We start from the raw sequence: 24,115 nt of genomic DNA, 5'->3' as shown, positions 1-24,115 counted from the left end.
GCTACAGACAAGGCTGGAGACCTAACCAGTCCTGGAACAAGGGCAAGCAGGCCAGGAAACCTGCTGCTGCCCCTAAGACAGCATGAATCGAGGGCCCCCGATCCGGGAACGGATCTAGTGGGGGGCAGACTTTCTCTCTTCGCCCAGGCTTGGGCAAGAGATGTCCAGGATCCCTGGGCGTTAGAGATCATATCTCAGGGATACCTTCTAGACTTCAAATTCTCTCCCCCAAGAGGGAGATTTCATCTGTCAAGGTTGTCAACAAACCAAATAAAGAAAGAGGCGTTTCTACGCTGCGTACAAGATCTTTTATTAATGGGAGTGATCCATCCGGTTCCGCGGTCGGAACAAGGACAAGGGTTTTACTCAAATCTGTTTGTGGTTCCCAAAAAAGAGGGAACTTTCAGGCCAATCTTGGATTTAAAGATCCTAAACAAATTCCTAAGAGTTCCATCGTTCAAAATGGAAACTATTCGGACAATTTTACCCATGATCCAAAAGGGTCAGTACATGACCACAGTGGATTTAAAGGATGCTTACCTTCACATACCGATTCACAAAGATCATTACCGGTATCTAAGGTTTGCCTTTCTAGACAGGCATTACCAGTTTGTAGCTCTTCCATTCGGATTGGCTACGGCTCCGAGAATCTTCACAAAGGTTCTGGGTGCTCTTCTGGCGGTACTAAGACCGCAAGGAATTGCGGTAGCTCCGTACCTAGACGACATTCTGATACAAGCTTCAAGCTTTCAAACTGCCAAGTCTCATACAGAGTTAGTACTGGCATTTCTAAGGTCGCATGGATGGAAGGTGAACGAAAAGAAGAGTTCTCTCTTTCCACTCACAAGAGTTCCCTTCTTGGGGACTCTTATAGATTCTGTAGAAATGAAGATTTACCTGACAGAAGACAGGTTAACAAAGCTTCAAAATGCATGCCGTGTCCTTCATTCCATTCAACACCCGTCAGTAGCTCAATGCATGGAGGTGATCGGCTTAATGGTAGCAGCAATGGACATAGTACCCTTTGCACGTCTACATCTCAGACCGCTGCAATTGTGCATGCTAAGTCAGTGGAATGGGGATTACTCAGACTTGTCCCCTACTCTGAATCTGGATCAAGAGACCAGAAATTCTCTTCTATGGTGGCTTTCTCGGCCACATCTGTCCAGGGGGATGCTATTCAGCAGGCCGGACTGGACAATTGTAACAACAGACGCCAGCCTACTAGGTTGGGGCGCTGTCTGGAATTCTCTGAAGGCTCAGGGACAATGGAATCAGGAGGAGAGTCTCCTACCAATAAACATTCTGGAATTGAGAGCAGTTCTCAATGCCCTTCTGGCTTGGCCCCAGTTAACAACTCGGGGGTTCATCAGGTTTCAGTCGGACAACATCACGACTGTAGCTTACATCAACCATCAGGGAGGGACAAGAAGCTCCCTAGCAATGATGGAAGTATCAAAGATAATTCGCTGGGCAGAGTCTCACTCTTGCCACCTGTCAGCAATCCACATCCCGGGAGTGGAGAACCGGGAGGCGGATTTCTTAAGTCGTCAGACTTTTCATCCGGGGGAGTGGGAACTTCATCCGGAGGTCTTTGCCCAAATACTTCGACGTTGGGGCAAACCAGAGATAGATCTCATGGCGTCTCGACAGAACGCCAAGCTTCCTCGTTACGGGTCCAGATCCAGGGATCTGGGAGCGGTTCTGATAGATGCTTTGACAGCACCTTGGACCTTCGGGATGGCTTATGTGTTTCCACCCTTCCCGATGCTTCCTCGATTGATTGCCAGAATCAAACAGGAGAGAGCATCAGTGATTCTAATAGCGCCTGCATGGCCACGCAGGACTTGGTATGCAGATCTAGTGGACATGTCATCCTGTCCACCTTGGTCGCTACCTCTGAAACAGGACCTTCTGATCCAGGGTCCCTTCAAACATCAAAATCTAATTTCTCTGAAGCTGACTGCTTGGAAATTGAACGCTTGATTTTATCAAAACGTGGTTTTTCTGAGTCAGTTATTGATACCTTAATACAGGCTAGGAAGCCTGTTACCAGAAAGATTTACCATAAGATATGGCGCAAATACTTATATTGGTGCGAATCCAAGAGTTACTCATGGAGTAAGGTTAGGATTCCGAGGATATTGTCTTTTCTACAAGAAGGTTTAGAAAAGGGTTTATCCGCTAGTTCCTTAAAGGGACAGATTTCAGCTCTGTCCATTCTTTTACACAAACGTCTGTCAGAAGTTCCGGACGTTCAAGCTTTTTGTCAGGCTTTAGCTAGGATCAAGCCTGTGTTTAAAACTGTTGCTCCACCATGGAGTTTGAACTTAGTTCTTAATGTTTTACAGGGGGTTCCGTTTGAACCCCTTCATTCCATTGATATCAAGTTGTTATCTTGGAAAGTTCTGTTTTTAATGGCGATTTCCTCGGCTCGAAGAGTCTCTGAGTTATCTGCCTTACATTGTGATTCTCCTTATCTGATTTTTCATTCAGACAAGGTAGTTCTGCGTACTAAACCTGGGTTCCTACCTAAGGTGGTCACTAACAGGAATATCAATCAAGAGATTGTGGTTACATCTTTGTGTCCTAATCCTTCTTCGAAAAAGGAACGTCTGCTACACAATCTAGATGTAGTCCGTGCCCTGAAATTTTATCTACAGGGAACTAAGGATTTTCGACAAACGTCTTCCCTGTTTGTCGTTTATTCTGGTCAGAGGAGAGGTCAAAAAGCTTCGGCTACCTCTCTCTCCTTTTGGCTTCGTAGCATAATACGGTTATCCTATGAGACTGCTGGACAGCAGCCTCCTGAAAGAATTACAGCACATTCTACTAGAGCTGTGGCTTCCACTTGGGCCTTTAAGAATGAGGCTTCTGTTGAACAGAGTTGCAAGGCTGCAACTTGGTCTTCTCTTCATACTTTTTCCAAATTTTACAAATTTGACACTTTTGCTTCTTCGGAGGCTGTTTTTGGGAGAAAGGTTCTTCAGGCAGTGGTTCCTTCCGTATAAAGAGCCTGCCTGTCCCTCCCGTCATCCGTGTACTTTAGCTTTGGTATTGGTATCCCATAAGTAATGGATGATCCGTGGACTGGATACACTTAACAAGAGAAAACATAATTTATGCTTACCTGATAAATTTATTTCTCTTGTAGTGTATCCAGTCCACGGCCCGCCCTGTCACTTTAAGGCAGGTAATTTTTCCATTAAACTACAGTCACCACTGTACCCTATGGTTTTCCTTTCTCTGCATGTTTTCGGTCGAATGACTGGTAATGGCAGTTAGGGGAGGAGCTATATAGCAGCTCTGCTGGGTGAATCCTCTTGCACTTCCTGTTGGGGAGGAGTTAATATCCCATAAGTAATGGATGATCCGTGGACTGGATACACTACAAGAGAAATAAATTTATCAGGTAAGCATAAATTATGTTTTTTGATATAGGTTTAGACCACTAGATGTCAGTAGAGATTAAGAGATATGTATGTCTAGGTAATTTAGTGGAAAGGTGTGGTCTCACCTGGCTGTTAGCTATTTAAGGGTGATTAGGACTTACAAACACTATGTGAACATGACTAAGGGTTGACTACCCGAAACGTTGTTCGATTTCTTACCTGCTCCCACTATGTGTTAATAAAGGAACTTTTTATGGATGATGAGAAGTGGTGCTGCTGCATTTCTTGGATATATTTGATGTTACTTGGATCTTTGCAGTGATCCTGTGTCAGCTTGCACACACCTTGGGCCTGAGTGCTGGATATTTACTTTGCTTTTTACAAATATGCATGAGATGATGAAAAATATGACTAGGAAGTGAAGAGGATCATTATGATAAACGAAAGTCAAATATTGTCCTATAGAGACCATATCAAAGAGAGTTAAGCTGACCTCCATATGGAATCAAGGGGATCTCAGTCTAACCTATACCACACTTAACAGGCTTGCTCCGTTGTACCGCAATGTCCTTTGCGTGGACATAGAGAGATTTACATGAGAGCATATCTTGAGACTGCCCGTAGTAGAGTTCTGCATGAACAAAGTAGACCCATACAGGGAGATAGTCATGCCACCGTTGTTTCAGCAGTGCTGTGCTTATTCCTATAGCCACGGATCGATGGAGCATAACTGGAAGTTCAAAGGAGGGGTCAGCCGTTTCCCCCGTAGGCCACATCCAGTAATAATTAGAGTTGCAGGACTGCGTTCTTCTGTTCGTCTCATCCCTACCTCCCTGAGCTATAACTTGCAAAACGAGCTGGACTCTGCTATGTGATAGCGTACCCAACTGACGGCCACCCAGAGAGCCCTGAGCTTCAGGTGATTTAGTGTGCGGCGACTCCAATGACTGAGCAGCATGTGAATTCTAGTTGGGCGACAATGCTGAAAGGCAAACTATGGTATGTGGCAACGGCCCTTCAGAGGAGCACATGTCACAAGCTGGACCAGTACTCGCCAAACAGAGCTCCAGGACCGGAGGGGAGCAAACTGATGTGGCGAACTCTGAGCGCAGCGAGACAAGCAGGTCCTCCATTTTGCTGCAATATGCGGCTTCAAATTTTTCCAGCGCCATTTTGATGTCACTGTAGGATTCCTCCATTACTAGCTACGGTCTCCGTAATAGTATAGTCAGTTAGCTGATCTGGTTTCTCCAGAAGAGATAAGATGCTATTTAGTCCGGCTCCAGAGGTTAGATGCTATATATTATCCGTGGAGATAAACTGATGGTGATATGAGTAGGCCGCTCACCAGCTGACAAAATTGTACGTTAAAACTATATTTGCAGAGCAAAACTCCTATTACCTTCAGTGTCACAATAAATAGTTCTAGGGTCTAGTGTTTTAGAGTTGTCATTTATAGTAGAAAGTTAGAAAATAACCCCTTTTAGTGAAATTTAGCTGAAGGAACTCACAAGGAACACATCCGTTAGCTTTGGCAGTTGGCTCCGCCCCCGTCTTAAGTAGCTTTCTAATTTACTTTCATTATCAAATTTTCTTTGTTATCTTTTATTGAAAAGCAGGGAATAAGCTCAGGAGCATGGATGTAGCTGGGCACTATATGGCAGCAGTTTTGCAAGAATGTTATCCATTTGCAAGAGCACTAGATGACAGCACTATTCCCTGCTATGTAATGCTTCAGATGCCTACCTAGGTGTCTTTTCAACAAAGAATAACATGGGAACAAAGCTAATTTGACAATAGAAGTAAATTGTAAACGTTTAAAAAAATTGTATGCTTGCTCTGTCTGAATCACACATTTAAAGGAACATTAAAGTAAAAAATAAATTTTCATGACAGCTTTCCGGTTTACTTCTGTTATTAAATGTGCATCTTCTCTAGGTATACTTTCTTGAAGAGTAATTCTAGGTAGGCTCAGAAGCAGCCGATGATTGATGGCTGCACATCGATATTTCTTGTCATTGGCTCACCAAGGGCCCAATCCGATATGCAGCGTCGCCCGCAAAAGCCGGTGACGCCAAATATTGCGCGGGTTTGGCATCCTAAATATGGCGTAACATAGAAGTTACGCTCGTATATGTCTGCCGTAGTTTTTTGGCCCATAGACAGGTATACCAAACCTGCGCAGTTTGGTATCCAATATACAGCGTAAGGACTTACGTGGCGAAAATGGAGAAATCTTACTCCATTTTCACCTCGCCACAAAATGCAGGCGTAGTAAGCCTTACGCTGAGTATTGGAGCCCCGTAACTCCCTAAACTGCCTTCAAAATAAAACCTTACACCTAACGCATGCGCAATGTCTATCTACCTGTCAACCGCAATCCCTAATAAAGTGCTTAACCCCTAAACCGCCACTCCCGGACCCACGCCGCCACCTACATTAAATGTCTAACCCCCTAATGTGATCCCCCTACACCGCCGCCACCTACATTAAAATTATTACCCCCTAATGTAATCCCCCTACACCGCCGCCATCTATATTAAAATTATTACCCAATAATGTGAGCCCCCTACCCCGCCGCCACCTATTTTATCTACACTACCCCCTAATCTAAACCCCCTACCCTGCCGCCACCTATATTAAAATGATTAACCCATAATCTAATCCCCCTACCCCGCCGCCACCTATTTTAAAATGATTAACCCCTAATCTAATCCCCCTACCCCGCCGCCACCTATTTTTTTTTTTTTTTTTTCAGTTTTGAAGGGCTTTATTTCCTATACAAACCGGAAACAGAGGATCAGAAATTATTCCAATGTCAAGTATTACATTTTAATCTCACCCCAGAAATGTCATTTTGTGTGAGTTTTTCCCTAAAACTCTCCTGTAGCATTTTCCCATTTTTGGTCTCAAATCAATCTCAGTAAGGTTATTGTGGAATCCTACTGATGACAGTAAAGTTCTTGTTTTATTTGAGTTTAGTTTTAAAGTCCTAAATCTCCAACTTTATCATTCATATGAAATAACTAATTTGTCATAAATTATGTAATTTTTGTTAAGTATAAGGAAGCATAGTTTGTTTTTTTCTTTGGTGGACATCCATATCTTAATTGCTGTTTCACAAACAATATTTGCCTTACACTAATATAGTTAACATCCAAATCATATAATTCTTTTAGATAATTCAACAATTCTTGAATGGTAACTGGTGCAGTCAGCCAAATAATTAATTAATGAGCAGGTTTACTTATCGTCATATGGATAACCTTTACATTTTTCACGTCTATACAAGGCTTTTTTTGTTTTGTTACATTTAACTTGCAACTATAATTACCTTTTATAGCTCAAATCAATAATGTTAACAAACAGAATGAGATATATAAATTCAATATTAATCCATGTAGCATTCACCACCTAAGCAATCAGCAGCTTCCAACTCTACACTTGACAGAAAACGCCTCATAAACTTCTTGCAGTTGAAATCCAACGTAGTTGTGTAGACAGTTTTTGTATGTTTTGGATACACAATAGTGGTGCTCATGAACCTCTGAGGCTTATTCTTAGGTTCAAAGTAGACCTCTGCTTTATAGTTGCGCCATGTGCAATTTGGGACGCAGATCACTGTTTGTCTGCAGGAGGAGAGGCCCAGTCCGACCGGCATGTAGATATTGTCAATGAAGTGTTTATCAGAGTCATATTTAACTGAGGAGGTGTACCTTATTTCTTTAGGAGGCAAAGGATCAAACTCCACACCCTCTCCAAAAGACAAAGGACACAGTCTTGGAATGCAGTTATTTGTCAGACTTAAAAGAGGCAAGTTCCCCTGTGCTGGTGAAGGTTCTTGTTCAATAGCTTTCTCTGCCACTCCTGCAGTCAAAAGCCAGTTACTGGGACAGGGGCTGGGAGGGAGCCCAGAATCTGGACTATCCAGAACCCTCTCACCCTTCTTCTTCATGTCGAGCAGATCAGGGACATCCTGCAGGTTCAGCCTCCCGACCATTGCAGCCAGGACCTCAGCTGAGGACACAGCTTTGTTTGACTGGCAGCCTCTGGGAATGTGACTTGTTGGTACCCACAGGATACAACGTGATAATAAACAGTGGTTATAAACAACACCTGTTGTAGTTAAATGCAGACTACGTTCAGTTAATTACACACACATGACTGGTCCAGTGTTTGTCTAGAGGGAGATTCTCTTTCCCAGCCCTCCTACAAAGATAAGAGTTTATAGCAAGTTTCCAGGGAACTGTGGCAAGAGGCAGCTCTATGAAAGTGCTGTAGGGCGACGAGTGATCCTGCTATAGTAGTACCAGCACACAGGCAGTGAGGAGAATAGCCCGCCGCCACCTATTTTAAAATGATTAACCCCTAATCTAATCCCCCTACCCCACCGCCACCTATTTTAAAATGATTAACCCCTAATCTAATCCCCCTACACCGCCGCCACCTATAATAAATGTATTACCCACTAAAATACTAAAATGTCCCTACCCTAAACTAAATTACAAATAGCCCTGAAAAGGAACTTTTGCATGGCATTGCCCAAAAGTAACCAGCTCTATTACTAGCCCTTAAAAGGGCCTTTGCGGGGCATTGCCCCAAAGTAACCAGCTCTATTACCAGCCCTTAAAAGGGCCTTTTTCAGGGCATTGCCCCAAAGTAACCAGCTCTATTACCAGCCCTTAAAAGGGCCTTTTGCGGGGCATTGCTGCAAAGTAACCAGCTCTATTACCAGCCCTTAAAAGGGCCTTTTTCGGGGCATTGTCACAAAGTAATCAGCTCTTTTACCAGTAATCGGACCCCCCTACACCGCAGCCACCTATATTAAATATATTAACCCCTAATCTAATCCCCCTACACCGCCGCCACCTATATTAAATATATTAACCCCTAATCTAATCCCCCTACACCGCCGCCACCTATATTAAATATATTAACCCCTAATCTAATCCCCCTACACTGCTGCCACCTATATTAAATATATTAACCCCTAATCTGACCCCCTACACCGCCGCCACCTATATTAACTATATTAACCCCTAATCTGACCCCCCTACACCGCCGCCACCTATATTAACTATATTAACCCTAATTATATTAGGGTTAATATAGTTATTGTATTATATATATTAACTATATTAACCCTATCTAACCCTAACACACCTAACTTAATTATTATTGCAATAAATCTAAATAATATTAATATTATTAACTAAAATATTCCTATTTTAAACTAAATACTTACCTATAAAATAAACCCTAAGATAACTGCAATATAATTAATAATTACATTGTAGCTATTTTAGGGTTTATATTTATTTTACAGGTAACTTGGTATTTATTTTAACTAGGTACAATAGCTATTAAACAGTTAATAACTATTTATTTAATAGCTACCTAGTTAAAATAATTACCAATTTACCTGTAAAATAAATCCTAACCTAAGTTACAAATACACCTACACTATCAATAAATTAATTAAATAAACTACAATTATCTAAACTAAAATATAATTAAATACACTAAACTAAATTGCAAAAAAAACAAACACTAAATTACAAAAAATAAAAAAAGATTAGAAGAATTTTAAGATAATTACACCTAATCTAAGCCCCCTAATAAAATAACAAAGCCCCCCAAAATAAAAAAATGTCCCTACCCTAAACTAAATTACAAAAAGTAATCAGCTCTATTACCAGCCCTTAAAAGGGCCTTTTGTGGGGCATTGCCCCAAAGTAATCATCTCTTTTGCCTGTGAAAAAAAAAGAACACCCCCCCATTAAAACCCACTACCCACACACGCCTACTCTAAAACCCACCCTATCCTCCCTTAAAAAACCTAAGTCTAACCCCCAAGTGCTCCTTACCTGTCCTGAAGACCGGCGGAGAAGGTCCTGTTCCAGGCGGAGAAGTATATAGAATAGAATAAGCCAATAGAATTCCAGTAGCTCTTATTCTATTGGCTAATCAAATCAGCCAATAGAATTAAAGTAGCTTTTATCCAATTAGCTGATTTGAATTTGAAGGCTCAAATCAGCCAATAGGAATTCAAGGGACGCCATTTTTAATCGCGTACCTTGAATTCCGATTCAGTGTATGGCGGCGATCGTATGAAGAGGATCCTCCATGCTCCATGGCTCCGGTCTTCAGTTCCAGCGTCACCTATCTTCAGTTCCTGCATCGCCAGTCTTCAGTTCCAGGGAGGACGGTCTTCAGCTCCGCAGTCATTGATCTTCAACTCCTCCGCTCTGCGCCGACTGGCTCCTGGAAGAAGAAGAGGTCGCCGCCTGGAAGAAGACTTCTCCGTCTGGAACAGGACCTTCTCCGCCGGTCTTCAGGACAGGTAAGGAGCACTTGGGGGTTAGACTTAGGTTTTTTTAAGGGGGGATAGGGTGGGTTTTAGAGTAGGGGTGTGTGGGTGGTGGGTTGTAATGGGGGGGTTGTTCTTTTTTTTCACAGGTAAAAGAGCTGATTACTTTGGGGCAATGCCCCACAAAAGGCCCTTTTAAGGGCTGGTAATAGAGCTGATTACTTTTTGTAATTTAGTTTAGGGTAGGTACATTTTTTTTTATTTTGAGGGGCTTTGTTATTTTATTAGGGGGCTTATATTAGGTGTAATTAGCTTAAAATTCTTGTAATCTTTTTTTATTTTTTGTAATTTAGTGTTTTTTTTGTAATTTAATTTAGTGTATTTAATTATATTTTAGTTTAGATAATTGTAGTTTATTTAATTAATTTATTGATAGTGTAGGTGTATTTGTAACTTAGGTTAGGATTTATTTTACAGGTAAATTGGTAATTATTTTAACTAGGTAGATATTAAATAAATAGTTATTAACTGTTTAATAGCTATTGTACCTAGTTAAAATAAATACCAAGTTACCTGTAAAATAAATATAAACCCTAAAATAGCTACAATGTAATTATTAATTATAAAGTAGCTATCATAAGGTTTATTTTATAGGTATTTAGTTTTAAATAGGAATATTTTAGTTAATAAGATTAATATTATTTAGATTTATTGCAATAATTATTAAGTTAGGGGTGTTAGGGTTAGATAGGGTTAATATAGTTAATATATATAATATAATAACTATATTAACTATATTAACCCTAATATAATTAGGGTTAATATAGTTAATATAGGTGGCGGCGGTGAAGGGGGGTCAGATTAGGGGTTAATATAGTTAATATAGGTGGCGGCGATGTAGGGGGGGTCAGATTAGGGGTTAATATATTTAATATAGGTGGCGGCGGTGTAGGGGGATTAGATTAGGGGTTAATATAGTTAATATAGGTGGCGGCAGTGTAGGGGGATTAGATTAGGGGTTAATATATTTAATATAGGTGGCGACAGTGTAGGGGGGTCAGATTACAGGTAAAAGAGCTGATTACTTTGTGACAATGCCCCGCAAAAGGCCCTTTTTGCGACCAATCAGATGCCTCCCTGATGGTATTGCATGATGGATAAGTCTGTTCTTCTCAGCATTGAAATAATTAATTCTGACCAAATACTCCATTTGCAAACATGCAAGAAACCTCCACCATGCTTCACTGTTGCCTTCAGACACTCATTCTTGTACCGCTCTCCAGCCCTTTGGCAAACTGCCTTTTGCTACAGGCAAATATTTCATATTTTGACTCATTAGTCCCGAGCACCTACTGCCATTTTTCTGCACTCCACTTCTTGTGTTTTCCTGCAAAGTTGGGTCGTTTGGCCTTGATGCCACGTCGAAAGTATGGCTTTTAGCTGCAACTCTTCCATGAAGTCCACTTCTGACCAAACTTCTCCGGACAGATGGGTGTATTAGGGTCCCACTGGTTTGATGACACTGCTGGACATCTTCTGATTGTGAATTGAAATAAGCATGATGTGTTTTTCATCTGCTGCACTAAGTTTTCTTGACCTACCACTGCACCCTCAACACTGCCTGTTTTGTTGTGCTTTTTCAGAAGAGGTTGGACAGCTTATCTAGAAACACTTGCCTGAATTTGTTGTTTTAGCAAAGTTTTAATGACCATCCATATTGATTTTTTGATCTCTTTATTAAGATACAAACAGAAAATACAGGTAATATGTACACGAAATATTTAAAAAAAAATAAAAAAATTTCAGAACAAAATGGCTTCTCCAGGCAAAAGTCAGTATGTAGTGTGACCTACCTTGACACTGAGCACATTCTGAACTCTTTTGGGGAGACTGTCCTGAGGTTTTCTGAAGTAATCTTCTGGTACATTATACCAGGCTTCTTTCAGCACTTTCCAGAGTTCTTCTTTAGATTTAGGTTGTCTTTTATATCTTTCTCTGTCCAAGTGATCCCATACAGCCTCTATAATATCCCGGTCTGTACTCTGTGGAAGCGAGTCCATGACTGTCAGTGTTTTATCAGCTGTATTTTTTTGTCTCAAAATATGATTTCACTGCACTAGCAGTGTGCTTGGGTTCATGCTGAAAATTAAAACTATTCCCAATCAGGCACTTTCCAGAAGGGATGGCATGATGAATTTAAACCTGTCTGTACTTTTCACCATTCATGATCCCATCAATTTGGACTATATCACCAACACTGGCAGAAATGCAGCCCCATACCTGGACAGACCCTTCGCCATGTTTTACTGAAGGCCGCAAGCACTCATTCTTCCATCTCTCTAACTTTTCTTCTCACATATTGTTGACGATTGAACCCAAACATTTCAAATTTGGATTCATCACTCGATCTTTTCCACTGATCTTCATTCCAATCTTTGTGAGCTTTATCATATCTAAGCCTTTTCACCCTGTTCCCCTTCTGAAAAAGTAGTTTCTTGACTGCTACCTTTCCACAAACACCATTCCTGATCAAGCTTCTTCAGACTGTAGAAGGGTCGACTTGGCATCTTGATGAAACTGACAGATGCTGAGCCAGGTCCTTGCTGGACTTCTTCCCGGTCTCTCAAAGAAGAAACTCTGAGAAACTTCTTATCAGATTTTGAAAGTTTTCTTGGCCTTCCAGTCCTTTTTTTGTCCTTCAAGGGACACTGAACCCAATTTTATTCTTTCATGATTCAGATAGAGCATGCAATTTTAAGCAACTTTCTAATTTACTCATATTATCAATTTGTCTTCGTTCCCTTTCTATCTTTATTTGAAAATCATGAATGTTAATCTTAGCTGCCAGCCCATTTTAGGTTCAGCACCATGGATAGCACTTGCTTATTGGAGGCTGACATTTACCCACCAATAAGCAAGCATAACCCAGGTTCTCAACCAAAAATGGACTGGCTCCTATGCATCACATTCCTGCTTTTTAAATGAAGATAGAAAGAGAACGAAGAAAATTGCTAATAGGAGTAAATTAGAAAGTTGCTTAAAATTGCATGCTCTATCAGAATCAAATTTTGCGTTTAGTGTCTCTTTCACCTCTCCTGATTCTTCAAATTTCTTTATAACAGCTTGAATGCCACATCTTGAGTATCCAGTTTGCTTGCGTATTTTCCTTTTAGAGTGGCATTGCTGATGCAAAAGTATGATTTTCTGTCTGTCAAATTCTGTGATCTTTGGCATTTTGAATGGAATGATGTGATTGAAAGTTGGTCTTATAAGCAAGCTTCATATTATTTAAACTCATACCATGTGTATTTAATGCTCAAGCATGTCTTGCACAAACCTGGTGTAATAGACCTTTTTCACAGCAGTCATTTTGTAATGAAATAATAGGACAAATACAGATGATAGCAATGGCATTAACTAGGGTTCCATTCCATTTAGGAATCAGTTGCAGCATCCAGATTAAAACCATTTCCTCTTAAATTAATTAGAACCGAAAAAAATGAACATTCTGTTTAATGTTAAAAGAATTGCATAAGGTTTTAACAATTGTCAATACAGAGTAAAACAAATGGGTTAATAGTGGTTATTAGATCACAGACAAGTTTTACATAAATACGTTTGGTGTCAGTCATTTTCAAGACATTGAGACAGAGTATATACTGATTCAATAAATGACTTAAAATGTAATACCAGGTAATCACTTTCCAAGAATAAAGGGTTGTTCCCATCAGGGGGTCGATCCGATATAAATCGTCGCCCGCAAAAGCCGGCGACGCCAATATTTGCGCGGGTTTGGTATCACATATACGGCGTAACCTAGAAGTTACGCCCGTATATTTTTGCCGTCGCCCGCAGTTTTTTGGGCCATAGGCAGGTATACCAAACCCGCGCAGTTTGGTATCCAATATGCAGCGTAAGGACTTACGTGGCGAAAATGGAGAAAACTTACTCCATTTTCACCTCGCCACAAAAAGCAGCCGTAAGAAGCCTTACGCTGACTATTGGAGCCCCGTAACTCCCTAAACTGGCTGCTAAAATAAACCTAACACCTAACGCATGCGCAATGTCTATCTCCCTGTCAATCGCGATCTGCTAAAATAAACCTAACACCTAACGCATGCGCAATGTCTATCTCCCTGTCAACCGCGATCCCCCCCCCCCGAAATCCCTAATAAAGTTATTACCCCCTAAACCGCCGCTCCCGGACCCCGCCGCCATCTACATAAACTAACCCCCTACTGTGAGCCTCTAAAACCGCCGCCATCTACCTTATCTATCCCCTAATCTGACCCCTTACACCGCCGCCACCTATATAAAAATTATTAACCCCTAATCTAATCCCCCTATACCGCCGCCAGCTATATTAATATTATTAACCCCTAATGTAAGCCCCTTACACCGCCGCCATCTCTATTAAAATGATTAACCCCTAATTTAATCTACCTACCCCGCCGCCAGCTATATTATCTATATTAACCCTAAGTATATTATAGTTAATATAGGTATTACATTATATATATTAACTATATTAACCCTAATTATATTAGGGTTAATATAGTTAATATAGTTACTATAGTATTTATATTAACTATATTAACTCTATCTAACCCTAACACCCCTAACTAAATTTATATTAAATTAATCTAATTCATTTATAAACTAAAATATTCCTATTTAAATCTAAATACTTACCTATAAAACAAACCCTAAGATAGCTACAATATAATTAATAATTACATTGTAGCTATGTTAGGGTTAATATTTATTTTACAGGTAAATTGTTAATTATTTTAACTAGGTATAATAGATATTAAATAGTTATTAACTATTTAATATCTACCTAGTTAAAATAATTACCCAATTACCTGTAAAATAAATCCTAACCTAAGTTACAAATACACCTACACTATCAATAAATTTAATAAACTACAAACATCTATCTAAAAATACAATTAAATTAACTAAACTAAATTACAAAAAAAAACAAACTCTAAATTACAAAAAATAAAAAAAAGATTACAAGATATTTAAGCTAATTACACCTATTCTAAGCCCCCTAATAAAATAATAAACCCCCAAAATAAAAAAAATTCCCTGCCCTATTCTAAATTAAACAAATTTCAAAGCTCTTTACCTTACCAGCCCTTAAAAGGGCCTTTTGTGGGGCATGCCCCAAAGAATTCAGCTCTTTTGCATACAACAAATACAATCCCCCCCCCCATTACAACCCACCACCCACATACCCCTATTCTAAAACCACCCAAACCCCCCTTAAAAAAGCCTAACACTACCCCCCTGAAGATCTCCCTACCTTGTCTTCACCACACCGGGCCGAACTCCTGATCCGATCCGGGCGATGTCTTCCTCCAAGCGGCAAAGAAGAATTCTTCCTCCGGCGATGTCTTCCTCCAAGCGGCAAAGAAGAATTCTTCCTCCGGCGGCGTCTTCCTCCAAGCGGCAGCAAAGTCTTCATTCTTCCGGCGGCATCTTCAATCTTCTTTCTTCGCTCCGCCGCCGCGGAGCATCCATCCTGGCCGACTGCTGTACTTGGAATGAGGTACCTTTAAATGACGTCATCCAAGATGGCGTCCGCCGAATTCCGATCGGCTGATAGGATTCTATCAGCCAATCGGAATTAAGTTAGAAAAATCTGATTGGCTGATTGAATCAGCCAATCAGATTCAAGTTCAATCCGATTGGCTGATCCGAACAGCCAATCAGATTGAGCTCGCATTCTATTGGCTGATCGGAACAGCCAATAGAATGCGAGCTCAATCTGATTGGCTGATTGGATCAGCCAATCGGATTGAAGTTGAATCTGATTGGCTGATTCAATCAGCCAATCAGATTTTTCTAACTTAATTCCGATTGGCTGATAGAATCCTATCAGCCAATCGGAATTCGGCGGACGCCATCTTGGATGACGTCATTTAAAGGTACCTCATTCCAAGTACAGCAGTCGGCCAGGATGGATGCTCCGCGGCGGCGGAGCGAAGAAAGAAGATTGAAGATGCCGCCGGAAGAATGAAGACTTTGCTGCCGCTTGGAGGAAGACGTCGCCGGAGGAAGAATTCTTCTTTGCCGCTTGGAGGAAGACATCGCCGGAGGAAGAATTCTTCTTTGCCGCTTGGAGGAAGACATCGCCCGGATCGGATCAGGAGTTCGGCCCGGTGTGGTGAAGACAAGGCAGGGAGATCTTCAGGGGGGTAGTGTTAGGCTTTTTTAAGGGGGGTTTGGGTGGTTTTAGAATAGGGGTATGTGGGTGGTGGGTTGTAATGGGGGGGGGGGATTGTATTTGTTGTATGCAAAAGAGCTGAATTCTTTGGGGCATGCCCCACAAAAGGCCCTTTTAAGGGCTGGTAAGGTAAAGAGCTTTGAAATTTGTTTAATTTAGAATAGGGCAGGGAATTTTTTTTATTTTGGGGGTTTATTATTTTATTAGGGGGCTTAGAATAGGTGTAATTAGCTTAAATATCTTGTAATCTTTTTTTTATTTTTTGTAATTTAGTGTTTGTTTTTTTTTGTAATTTAGTTTAGTTAATTTAATTGTATTTTTAGATAGATGTTTGTAGTTTATTAAATTTATTGATAGTGTAGGTGTATTTGTAACTTAGGTTAGGATTTATTTTACAGGTAATTGGGTAATTATTTTAACTAGGTAGATATTAAATAGTTAATAACTATTTAATATCTATTATACCTAGTTAAAATAATTAACAATTTACCTGTAAAATAAATATTAACCCTAACATAGCTACAATGTAATTATTAATTATATTGTAGCTATCTTAGGGTTTATTTTATAGGTAAGTATTTAGATTTAAATAGGAATATTTTAGTTTATAAATGAATTAGATTAATTTAATATAAATTTAGTTAGGGGTGTTAGGGTTAGATAGAGTTAATATAGTTAATATAAATACTATAGTAACTATATTAACTATATTAACCCTAATATAATTAGGGTTACTATAGTTAATATATATAATGTAATACCTATATTAACTATAATATACTTAGGGTTAATATAGATAATATAGCTGGCGGCGGGGTAGGTAGATTAAATTAGGGGTTAATCATTTTAATAGAGATGGCGGCGGTGTAAGGGGCTTACATTAGGGGTTAATAATTTTAATATAGATGGCGGCGGTGTTAGGGGCTCACTTTAGGGGGTTATAGATATAATATAGCTGGCGGCGGGGTACGGGAGCGGCGGTTTAGGGGTTAATAGCTTTTTTATTGTTAGGATAGTGAGGGGGGATAGCGGATAGAGGGTTAGACAGTGCGGGCTATGTTAGGGAGGCGTGTTAGACAGTGCGGGCTATGTTAGGGAGGCGTGTTAGACAGTGCGGGTGTTTTAGACTTTAGTCAGGTTTTATAGGCGCCGGCAGTTTCTAACGTGACGCAAGTCACTGGCGACGCCAGAAATTTGTACTTATGCAGATTTCTGGACATCGCTGGTTTATCCGACTTACGGCACGTTAGCATCTGACGGCGACATATATGGGATGGCTCGAGTTGCGAGCTGAAACTGCGGGCGACGCCGGTTCCCTCGCTTGCGCCGCAAACTGCGATCTATATCGGATCGCGCCCCAGCTGTATTGTGTTTTTTCTTATTACTCATTTCTTATATAATTATCAATTGTTTCTTTTGTAGTTTGTTACACTCATCACATTATCATAGAACAGTTAATAAACTGTATCACACTACAAAAGCAGCTGCAAATGGCAAAGAGATGTTCAAAATAAGATGAAATTACAAAAGTATAAGAAACTACCATTCAGATTTTTCATGCTTTATGTTTTGTATATACATGTTTTGAATTTACATTTTGTAAAAAATAAGGGATACAAATGTTCTAAGAGCAGATAAATAAGGAACCTGGGAGACTGTAAAAAAGTTTGGGCAAATAAAGGTGATCCCTGCACTATCTAGGTATGTATGAGCTTTAGTGCCTGTTTGGGATATGCTTTGCAAAGTGCATAAATTACTTAAAGGGACAGTAAAGTCAAAACTTGTATTTCATGATTCAGATAGGGCATGCAATGTAAAACATCTTTCCAATATACTTCAATTATCTAATTTGCTTTGTTCTCTTGGTATACAGGGAGTTAGCTGCTGGTTGGTGACTCCATATATATTTCTATTCTCATTGGCTCACCAATTATGCTCTGCTAGCTCCCAGTAGTGCATTGCTGCTCCTTCAACTAAGGATTCCAAGACAATAAAGCAAATTAGATAATAGAGCATACAATTTTAAACAACTTTCCATTTTATGTCTATTTGAATCACAACATAAAAAAAAAGATTGTTATGTCCCTTTAAGTTGTACAGTGCTATTAGGAGAATCATATTTTAGGTAGGGCTAAGTAGAAGAGGGAAGTAATATGTTTTGTTTTTAAACAACAGTACAGTCAGAGCACCGGTAAAAATAGTAGAAAGTGAACTTCAGTTGGAGAGTATTATACAGTTTTATGATTGGGAAATCTTAGCACATATATAGCCAGGGGAGGATTAAAAAGAAAAGCAGTTAGATTAGAGCTGTCAGGCAGGGACAAGAAGTATACATATGGAATGCAATACCTTGTCGAAAATGTTAAAGGGACAGTGCACTATAAAATTGGTGTCTCCTTAATTTGTTTCCAATTACTTTTTATACCAGCTGCAGAGTTTAAAATGTATGAGAAATTGTTTCTTTAGGTATATTTTTGTATATGAAATAACTGTTAATTGTAACAAATGATGCATTAATGTGCACAAGTATTATAAGTTGAAAGTAAAAGTGTTCTCGAGTGCAATCAAATTTAACATGTGTCAGATTAGCACGGCTGAAGACCTTCCATAAAGGGTTAAGACAAACAACATAAATACATTCAAATATACAGTTGCAGTCATATAAACACTATCTGATGAAAAAAATATTCATAAAAAGTATTTAAAGAAGAATTAGCGTACACATTAGTCCGATAGGAGTACAATAATTCTTCATGTGTGCTATCCCGACATGAGTTATATTAAGGTACGTTATATATTTATTAAATAGAAAATATTGAAAAATATTAATAATTAATGTAAATAATTATTATAGATATACTAAAATATTCTCAAAATATACATATAATACAGTAAAAAATACATAGACTTAAAAAATATATATATTACAGTAACTATAATAATTGTTATTAATATTTTTTAAATTTTCAATATTTTATGTTTACTATTTACATAACGTGCCTTCAGATAACTAATCCTTCATGTGCGCTAACCCGACACTGCATTTATATATATACAAAACATGGAAGGGGACTGCGCTCCTAGAACGGACCGCGTACACATCCCATAACCCTGCAACATGCTCAGCCCTGGGTGCTCAGTGGCACTCACAAGAAGCTGTGTGTGTTTCCAGAGTCACAGGCAGTTAACCCCAGACAGGTCTGAGTGCAAGAACCATAGGGGAAATTACAAAAAAAATTAATACAACACACAGAGAAAACCCTGCACTCACTTGCAAGCTCCCAGCTAAGATTTAAAAGCAAAAATGGAAAGGTTAGTTGCCAGGTATTGGAAAGGGCCTCGACGTGGTACCTGGGCTTGTCCCATTTGGCCAGATGCGGTAACTAACCTTTCCATTTTTGCTTTTAAATCTTAGCTGTGAGCTTGCAAGTGAGTGCAGGGTTTTCTCTGTGTGTTTTATATATATATATATATATATATATATATATATATATATATATACAGTATATATATATATATATATATCATAATGTTAATAATACATATAATTATATACCTATATATCTATATGATTAGATATATAGCTATAGGTATATACAGAAATATTTATTTAAAATAAAAATAACATTTTCCTATATGTAAAGAACATTGGAATGGGAAATATTAATAACACCTTTTGGGTTTTCTTCTGCGCACTCCATTTAAGTCTATAGAACATTTTTTTTGCGTGATGTCATATCCAAAGCCCTGAAGTTAGTGGGCATCGGATTTTGCTTGCGCACAAAAGTTTTACTTTCAACTTGTAATATGAGCACTAGCACATGCGAGCAAAACCTGTATGTCCGGGAATATTTTAAAAGAAAGTGGGCTTACCCTCACTGTTCTGATAAGTGGTGATGTGTCTCACATAAAAAATAAAAAGCACAACAACATTGCCACTTATCTCTGATCTTCGTGGGGGGGGGGCCTGTTTTTAAAGGGACAGTCTACTCCAGAAAATGTTTAAAAATATTGATAATCCCTTTATTACCCATTCCCCAGTTTTGCATAACCAACATAGTTAAATTAATATAGTTTTTACCTCTGTAACTGCCTTGTATCTAAGTCTCTGCAAACTGCCCCCTTATTTCATTTATTTTTTACAGATTTGCATTTTAGCCAATCAGTGCTGACTCCTAGGTAACTCCACATGAACGAGCACAATGTTATCTATAGGGCACACATAAACTTGCAATGTCTAGCTGTAAAAAAACCTGTCAAAATGCATACAATAAGAGGCAGACTTCAAGGGCTTAGAAATTAGCATATGAGCCTACGTAGATTTAGTTTTCAACAAAGAATACCAAGAAAACAAAGGAAATTTGATGATAAAAAAAAAATTGGAAAATCGTTTAAAATTGCCTGCCCTATCTGAATGATGAAAGTTTAATTTTGACTATTCTGTCCCTTTAAAGTATACTTACACAATCTAGTTTGTGTGTTTGCTAAAACAAAAATGGATTCTCTGTAGTAACACTTCAAATAATGCAAATGTAAATAAAGTCTCACTGAACATTCACAAGATTTATCACAATAGAAATTCTTGCCACTAAAAGCTGATGAGACTGACACGGCTGAAAAGGTTTATCTAACATGGAGGACAGTGCTTTTAAAGTTAGAAACTCACAGCAATGTTTCCCCATTAAAGGTACATGAAACCCACATTTTTTCTTTACAATTTGCTTCTATCTAATTTGTTTTGTTCTCTTAATATCCTTTTGCTGAAAAGGATACCTAGGTAGGCTCAGGATCTGCTGATTGGTGGCTGCACTTCTATGCCTCATTTTAATGGTTTACCCAATGTATTACCTAGCTCCCAGTAATGTATTGCTACTTTTTCAACAAAGAATACCAAGAGAACGAAGCAAATTTGATAGCAGAAGTAAAATGGAAAGTTGTTTAAAATTGTATTCTCTATCTGAATCATGAGAGAAAAATTTGGGGTTTCATGTCCCTTTAACATACAAATTATTCTCAATGTATCCCCTATTCATTCGTTATCTGCAATCTCATAATAAAGAATAAAATAAAAAAATTACTATTGAACCAATAGAAGCTGTTGGTATATGATACATGTATATCCAATGTTTTTTATATATATCCACGGAATCATCCATTACTTGTGGGATATTATCCTTCCCTACAGGAAGTGGCAAAGAGCACCACAGCAGAGCTGTCTATATAGCTCCTCCCTTAGCTCCACACCCCAGTCATTCTCTTTGCCTACTCTAAGTACTAGGAAGGGTAAAGTGAAAGAGGTGATAAAATATTAGTTTTTAATTTCTTCAAGCAAGAGTTTGTTATTTTAAATGGTACCGGTTTGTACTATTTACTCTCAGGCAACAGATGGATGAAGACTGCTGCCTGGAGGATAATGATCTTAGCATTTGTAACTAAGGTCCATTGCTGTTCTCACAGAGGCTGAGGAGAACAGGAAACTTCAGTGTGAGGAACGGTTTCATGCTATGCAGCAATGAGGAATGTTCAGTCATATTTTTTCTGGAGAGACTGTGTATTTCAGAAAGGCTGACATTATACCCAGGAGGGTAAGGGTAAGCAGTAATCCTAGAGCTAAAAGAAGGACATTACTTAGCTTGCATATGGGGCCAATTTCATATATGGTTGACACTGAATGACAAATGTTTGTGAGCAAACGTTTTTTTGAAGGGAGTGCTTTAACGTTTTTGTGGGGAAGGAATGTTTTGGGCAACTTTATTTGGGCCCACATGGCTTAACTTTAGGGTTTTAGAACCCACATGGCTAGTTATAAAAGGCTGAGGAAACATCGAGTGAGATGGGCGGGGCCTACAGTTAGTTTGTCAGCAAGCAGCAAGCTTTAACTTCTGAGGGCCCTAGTGTATGTTTTGGGCCAAATCGAAGCTTTTACCCCACACTGTCGATCCCTGAGGGCAGGTAGGGCCACAGCAGGGCTGTGTGCAAGGTGCTGATGTTTTTTTTTTCCGGATCTAGGCCTATTTTCGATCCGGTTTGGTAATTAAGGGGTTAATTATTAAAAATGTTTGTTGTGCAATCTTAACTACTTATAGTGTGTCTACATACAAAATTTTGAGAAATTTGGTGCATGTTTAGGCTGTTTTGCAGAACGTGTATGCTTTTTTTCTCTTAAAGGCGCAGTACCGTTTTTTAAGATTGTTATATTTTTCAATAAATAAAGTGTTTTCATGCTTGTTTGTGGTCATTACTAGCCTGTTCAACATGTCTGACATTGAGGAAAGTCAATGTTCAATATGTTTAGAAGTCATTGTGGAACCTTCACTTAGAATGTGTCCCTCATGCATTGAAAGGTCTATAAATTGTAAAGAACATATTTTAGCTACTAAAAGTATGTCGCAGGATGATTCTCAGTCAGAAGAGAATCAGGTTATGCCATCTAATTCTCCCCAAGTTTCACAACCATTAACGCCCGCACAAGTGACGCCAAGTACTTCTAGTGCGTCTAATTCTTTCACCCTGCAAGATATGGCCGCAGTTATGAATACTACCCTCACAGAGGTTTTATCTAAACTGCCTGGGTTGCAAGGGAAGCGCAGCAGGTCTGGTGTGAGAACAAACGCTGAGCCCTCTGACGCCTTATTAGCTATATGCGATGTACCCTCACAATGTTCTGAAGTGAGGGATTTGCTGGCTGAGGGAGAGATTTCTGACTTAGGAAATATGTTCCCTCAGACAGATTCAGATATGACGGCTTTTAAATTTAAACTAGATCACCTCCGCTTATTGCTCAGGGAGGTTTTAGCGACTCTGGATGATTGTGACCCTATTGTAGTTCCAGAGAAATTGTGTAAAATGGACAGATTCCTAGAGGTTCCTGCCTACACTGATGTTTTTCCGGTCCCTAAGAGGATTTTGGAAATTGTTTCTAAGGAGTGGGATAGACCAGGTATTCCGTTCGCTCCCCCTCCTACTTTTAAGAAAATGTTTCCCATATCAGACGCCATGCGGGACTCGTGGCAGCCGGTCCCTAAGGTGGAGGGAGCTATTTCTACCCTGGCTAAGCGTACAACTATACCTATTGAGGACAGTTGTGCTTTTAAAGATCCTATGGATAAAAAATTAGAGGGTCTCCTGAAGAAAATATTTGTTCATCAAGGTTTTCTTCTCCAACCTATAGCGTGCATTGATCCTGTAACTACTGCAGCATCCTTTTGGTTTGAGGCTCTGGAAGAGGCTCTTCAGGTTGAGACTCCATTAGAGGATATTCTGGATAGAATTAGGGCTCTCAAGCTAGCTAATTCTTTCATTACAGATGCCGCTTTTCAATTGGCTAAATTAGCGGCAAAGAATTCAGGTTTTGCCATTTTAGCGAGCAGAGCGTTATGGCCCTGGTCTGCTGATCTGTCATCAAAGGCTAAGCTTTTAGCTATCCCTTTCAAGGGTAAGACCCTATTCGGGCCTGAACTGAAAGAGATCATTTCAGACATCACTGGAGGGAAAGGCCATGCCCTTCCTCAGGATAAGACGAATAAGATGAGGACCAAACAAAATCATTTTCGTTCCTTTCGAAACTTCAAAGCTGGTCCCTCTTCCTCTTCCCCTGCCGCAAAGCAAGAGGGGAATCTTGCTCAATCCAAGTCAGTCTGGAGACCTAACCAGACTTGGAACAAGGGTAAACTGGCCAAGAAGCCCCTGCTGCCACCAAGACAGCATGAAGGGGAAGCCCCCGATCCTGGACCGGATCTAGTAGGGGGCAGACTTTCTCTCTTCGCTCAGGCTTGGGCAAGAGACGTTCAGGATTCCTGGGCTTTAGAAATAGTACCCCAGGGGTGCCTTCTAGATTTCAAAGATTCTCCCCCAAGGGGGATATTCAATCTTTCTCAATTGTCTGTAAACCAGACAAAAAGAGAGACGTTCTTACGCTGTGTAGAAGACCTATATTCCATGGGAGTGATCTTCCCAGTTCCGGAAACAGAACAGGGGCAAGGGTTCTACTCCAATCTGTTTGTGGTTCCCAAAAAAGAGGGAACTTTCAGACCAATTCTGGATCTCAAGATCCTAAACAAATTCAAGATGGAGACCATTCGGACTATTTTGCCAATGATCCAGGAGGGTCAATATATGACCACCGTGGACTTAAAGGATGAGTATCTACTCATTCCTATCCACAAAGATCATTACCAG

The 24,115-nt window shown here is 39.6% G+C and overlaps 1 protein-coding gene across 1 annotated transcript; it reads right to left on the bottom strand.

Annotated features, from left to right (window-relative positions):
* Positions 1-6,137: 6,137 nt before the first annotated feature.
* Positions 6,138-7,454, bottom strand: LOC128655729 (refilin-B-like). Its single transcript, XM_053709301.1, has one exon. It carries the CDS (start codon positions 7,390-7,392, stop codon positions 6,784-6,786), a length of 609 nt encoding a protein of 202 aa, XP_053565276.1. The 5' UTR covers positions 7,393-7,454; the 3' UTR covers positions 6,138-6,783.
* Positions 7,455-24,115: the final 16,661 nt, after the last annotated feature.

The sequence above is a fragment of the Bombina bombina genome, chromosome 4 (assembly GCF_027579735.1).
Source record: "Bombina bombina isolate aBomBom1 chromosome 4, aBomBom1.pri, whole genome shotgun sequence".
NCBI classification, from domain to species: Eukaryota; Metazoa; Chordata; class Amphibia; order Anura; family Bombinatoridae; genus Bombina; species Bombina bombina.
This window is presented reverse-complemented; position numbering and strand designations above follow the sequence as displayed.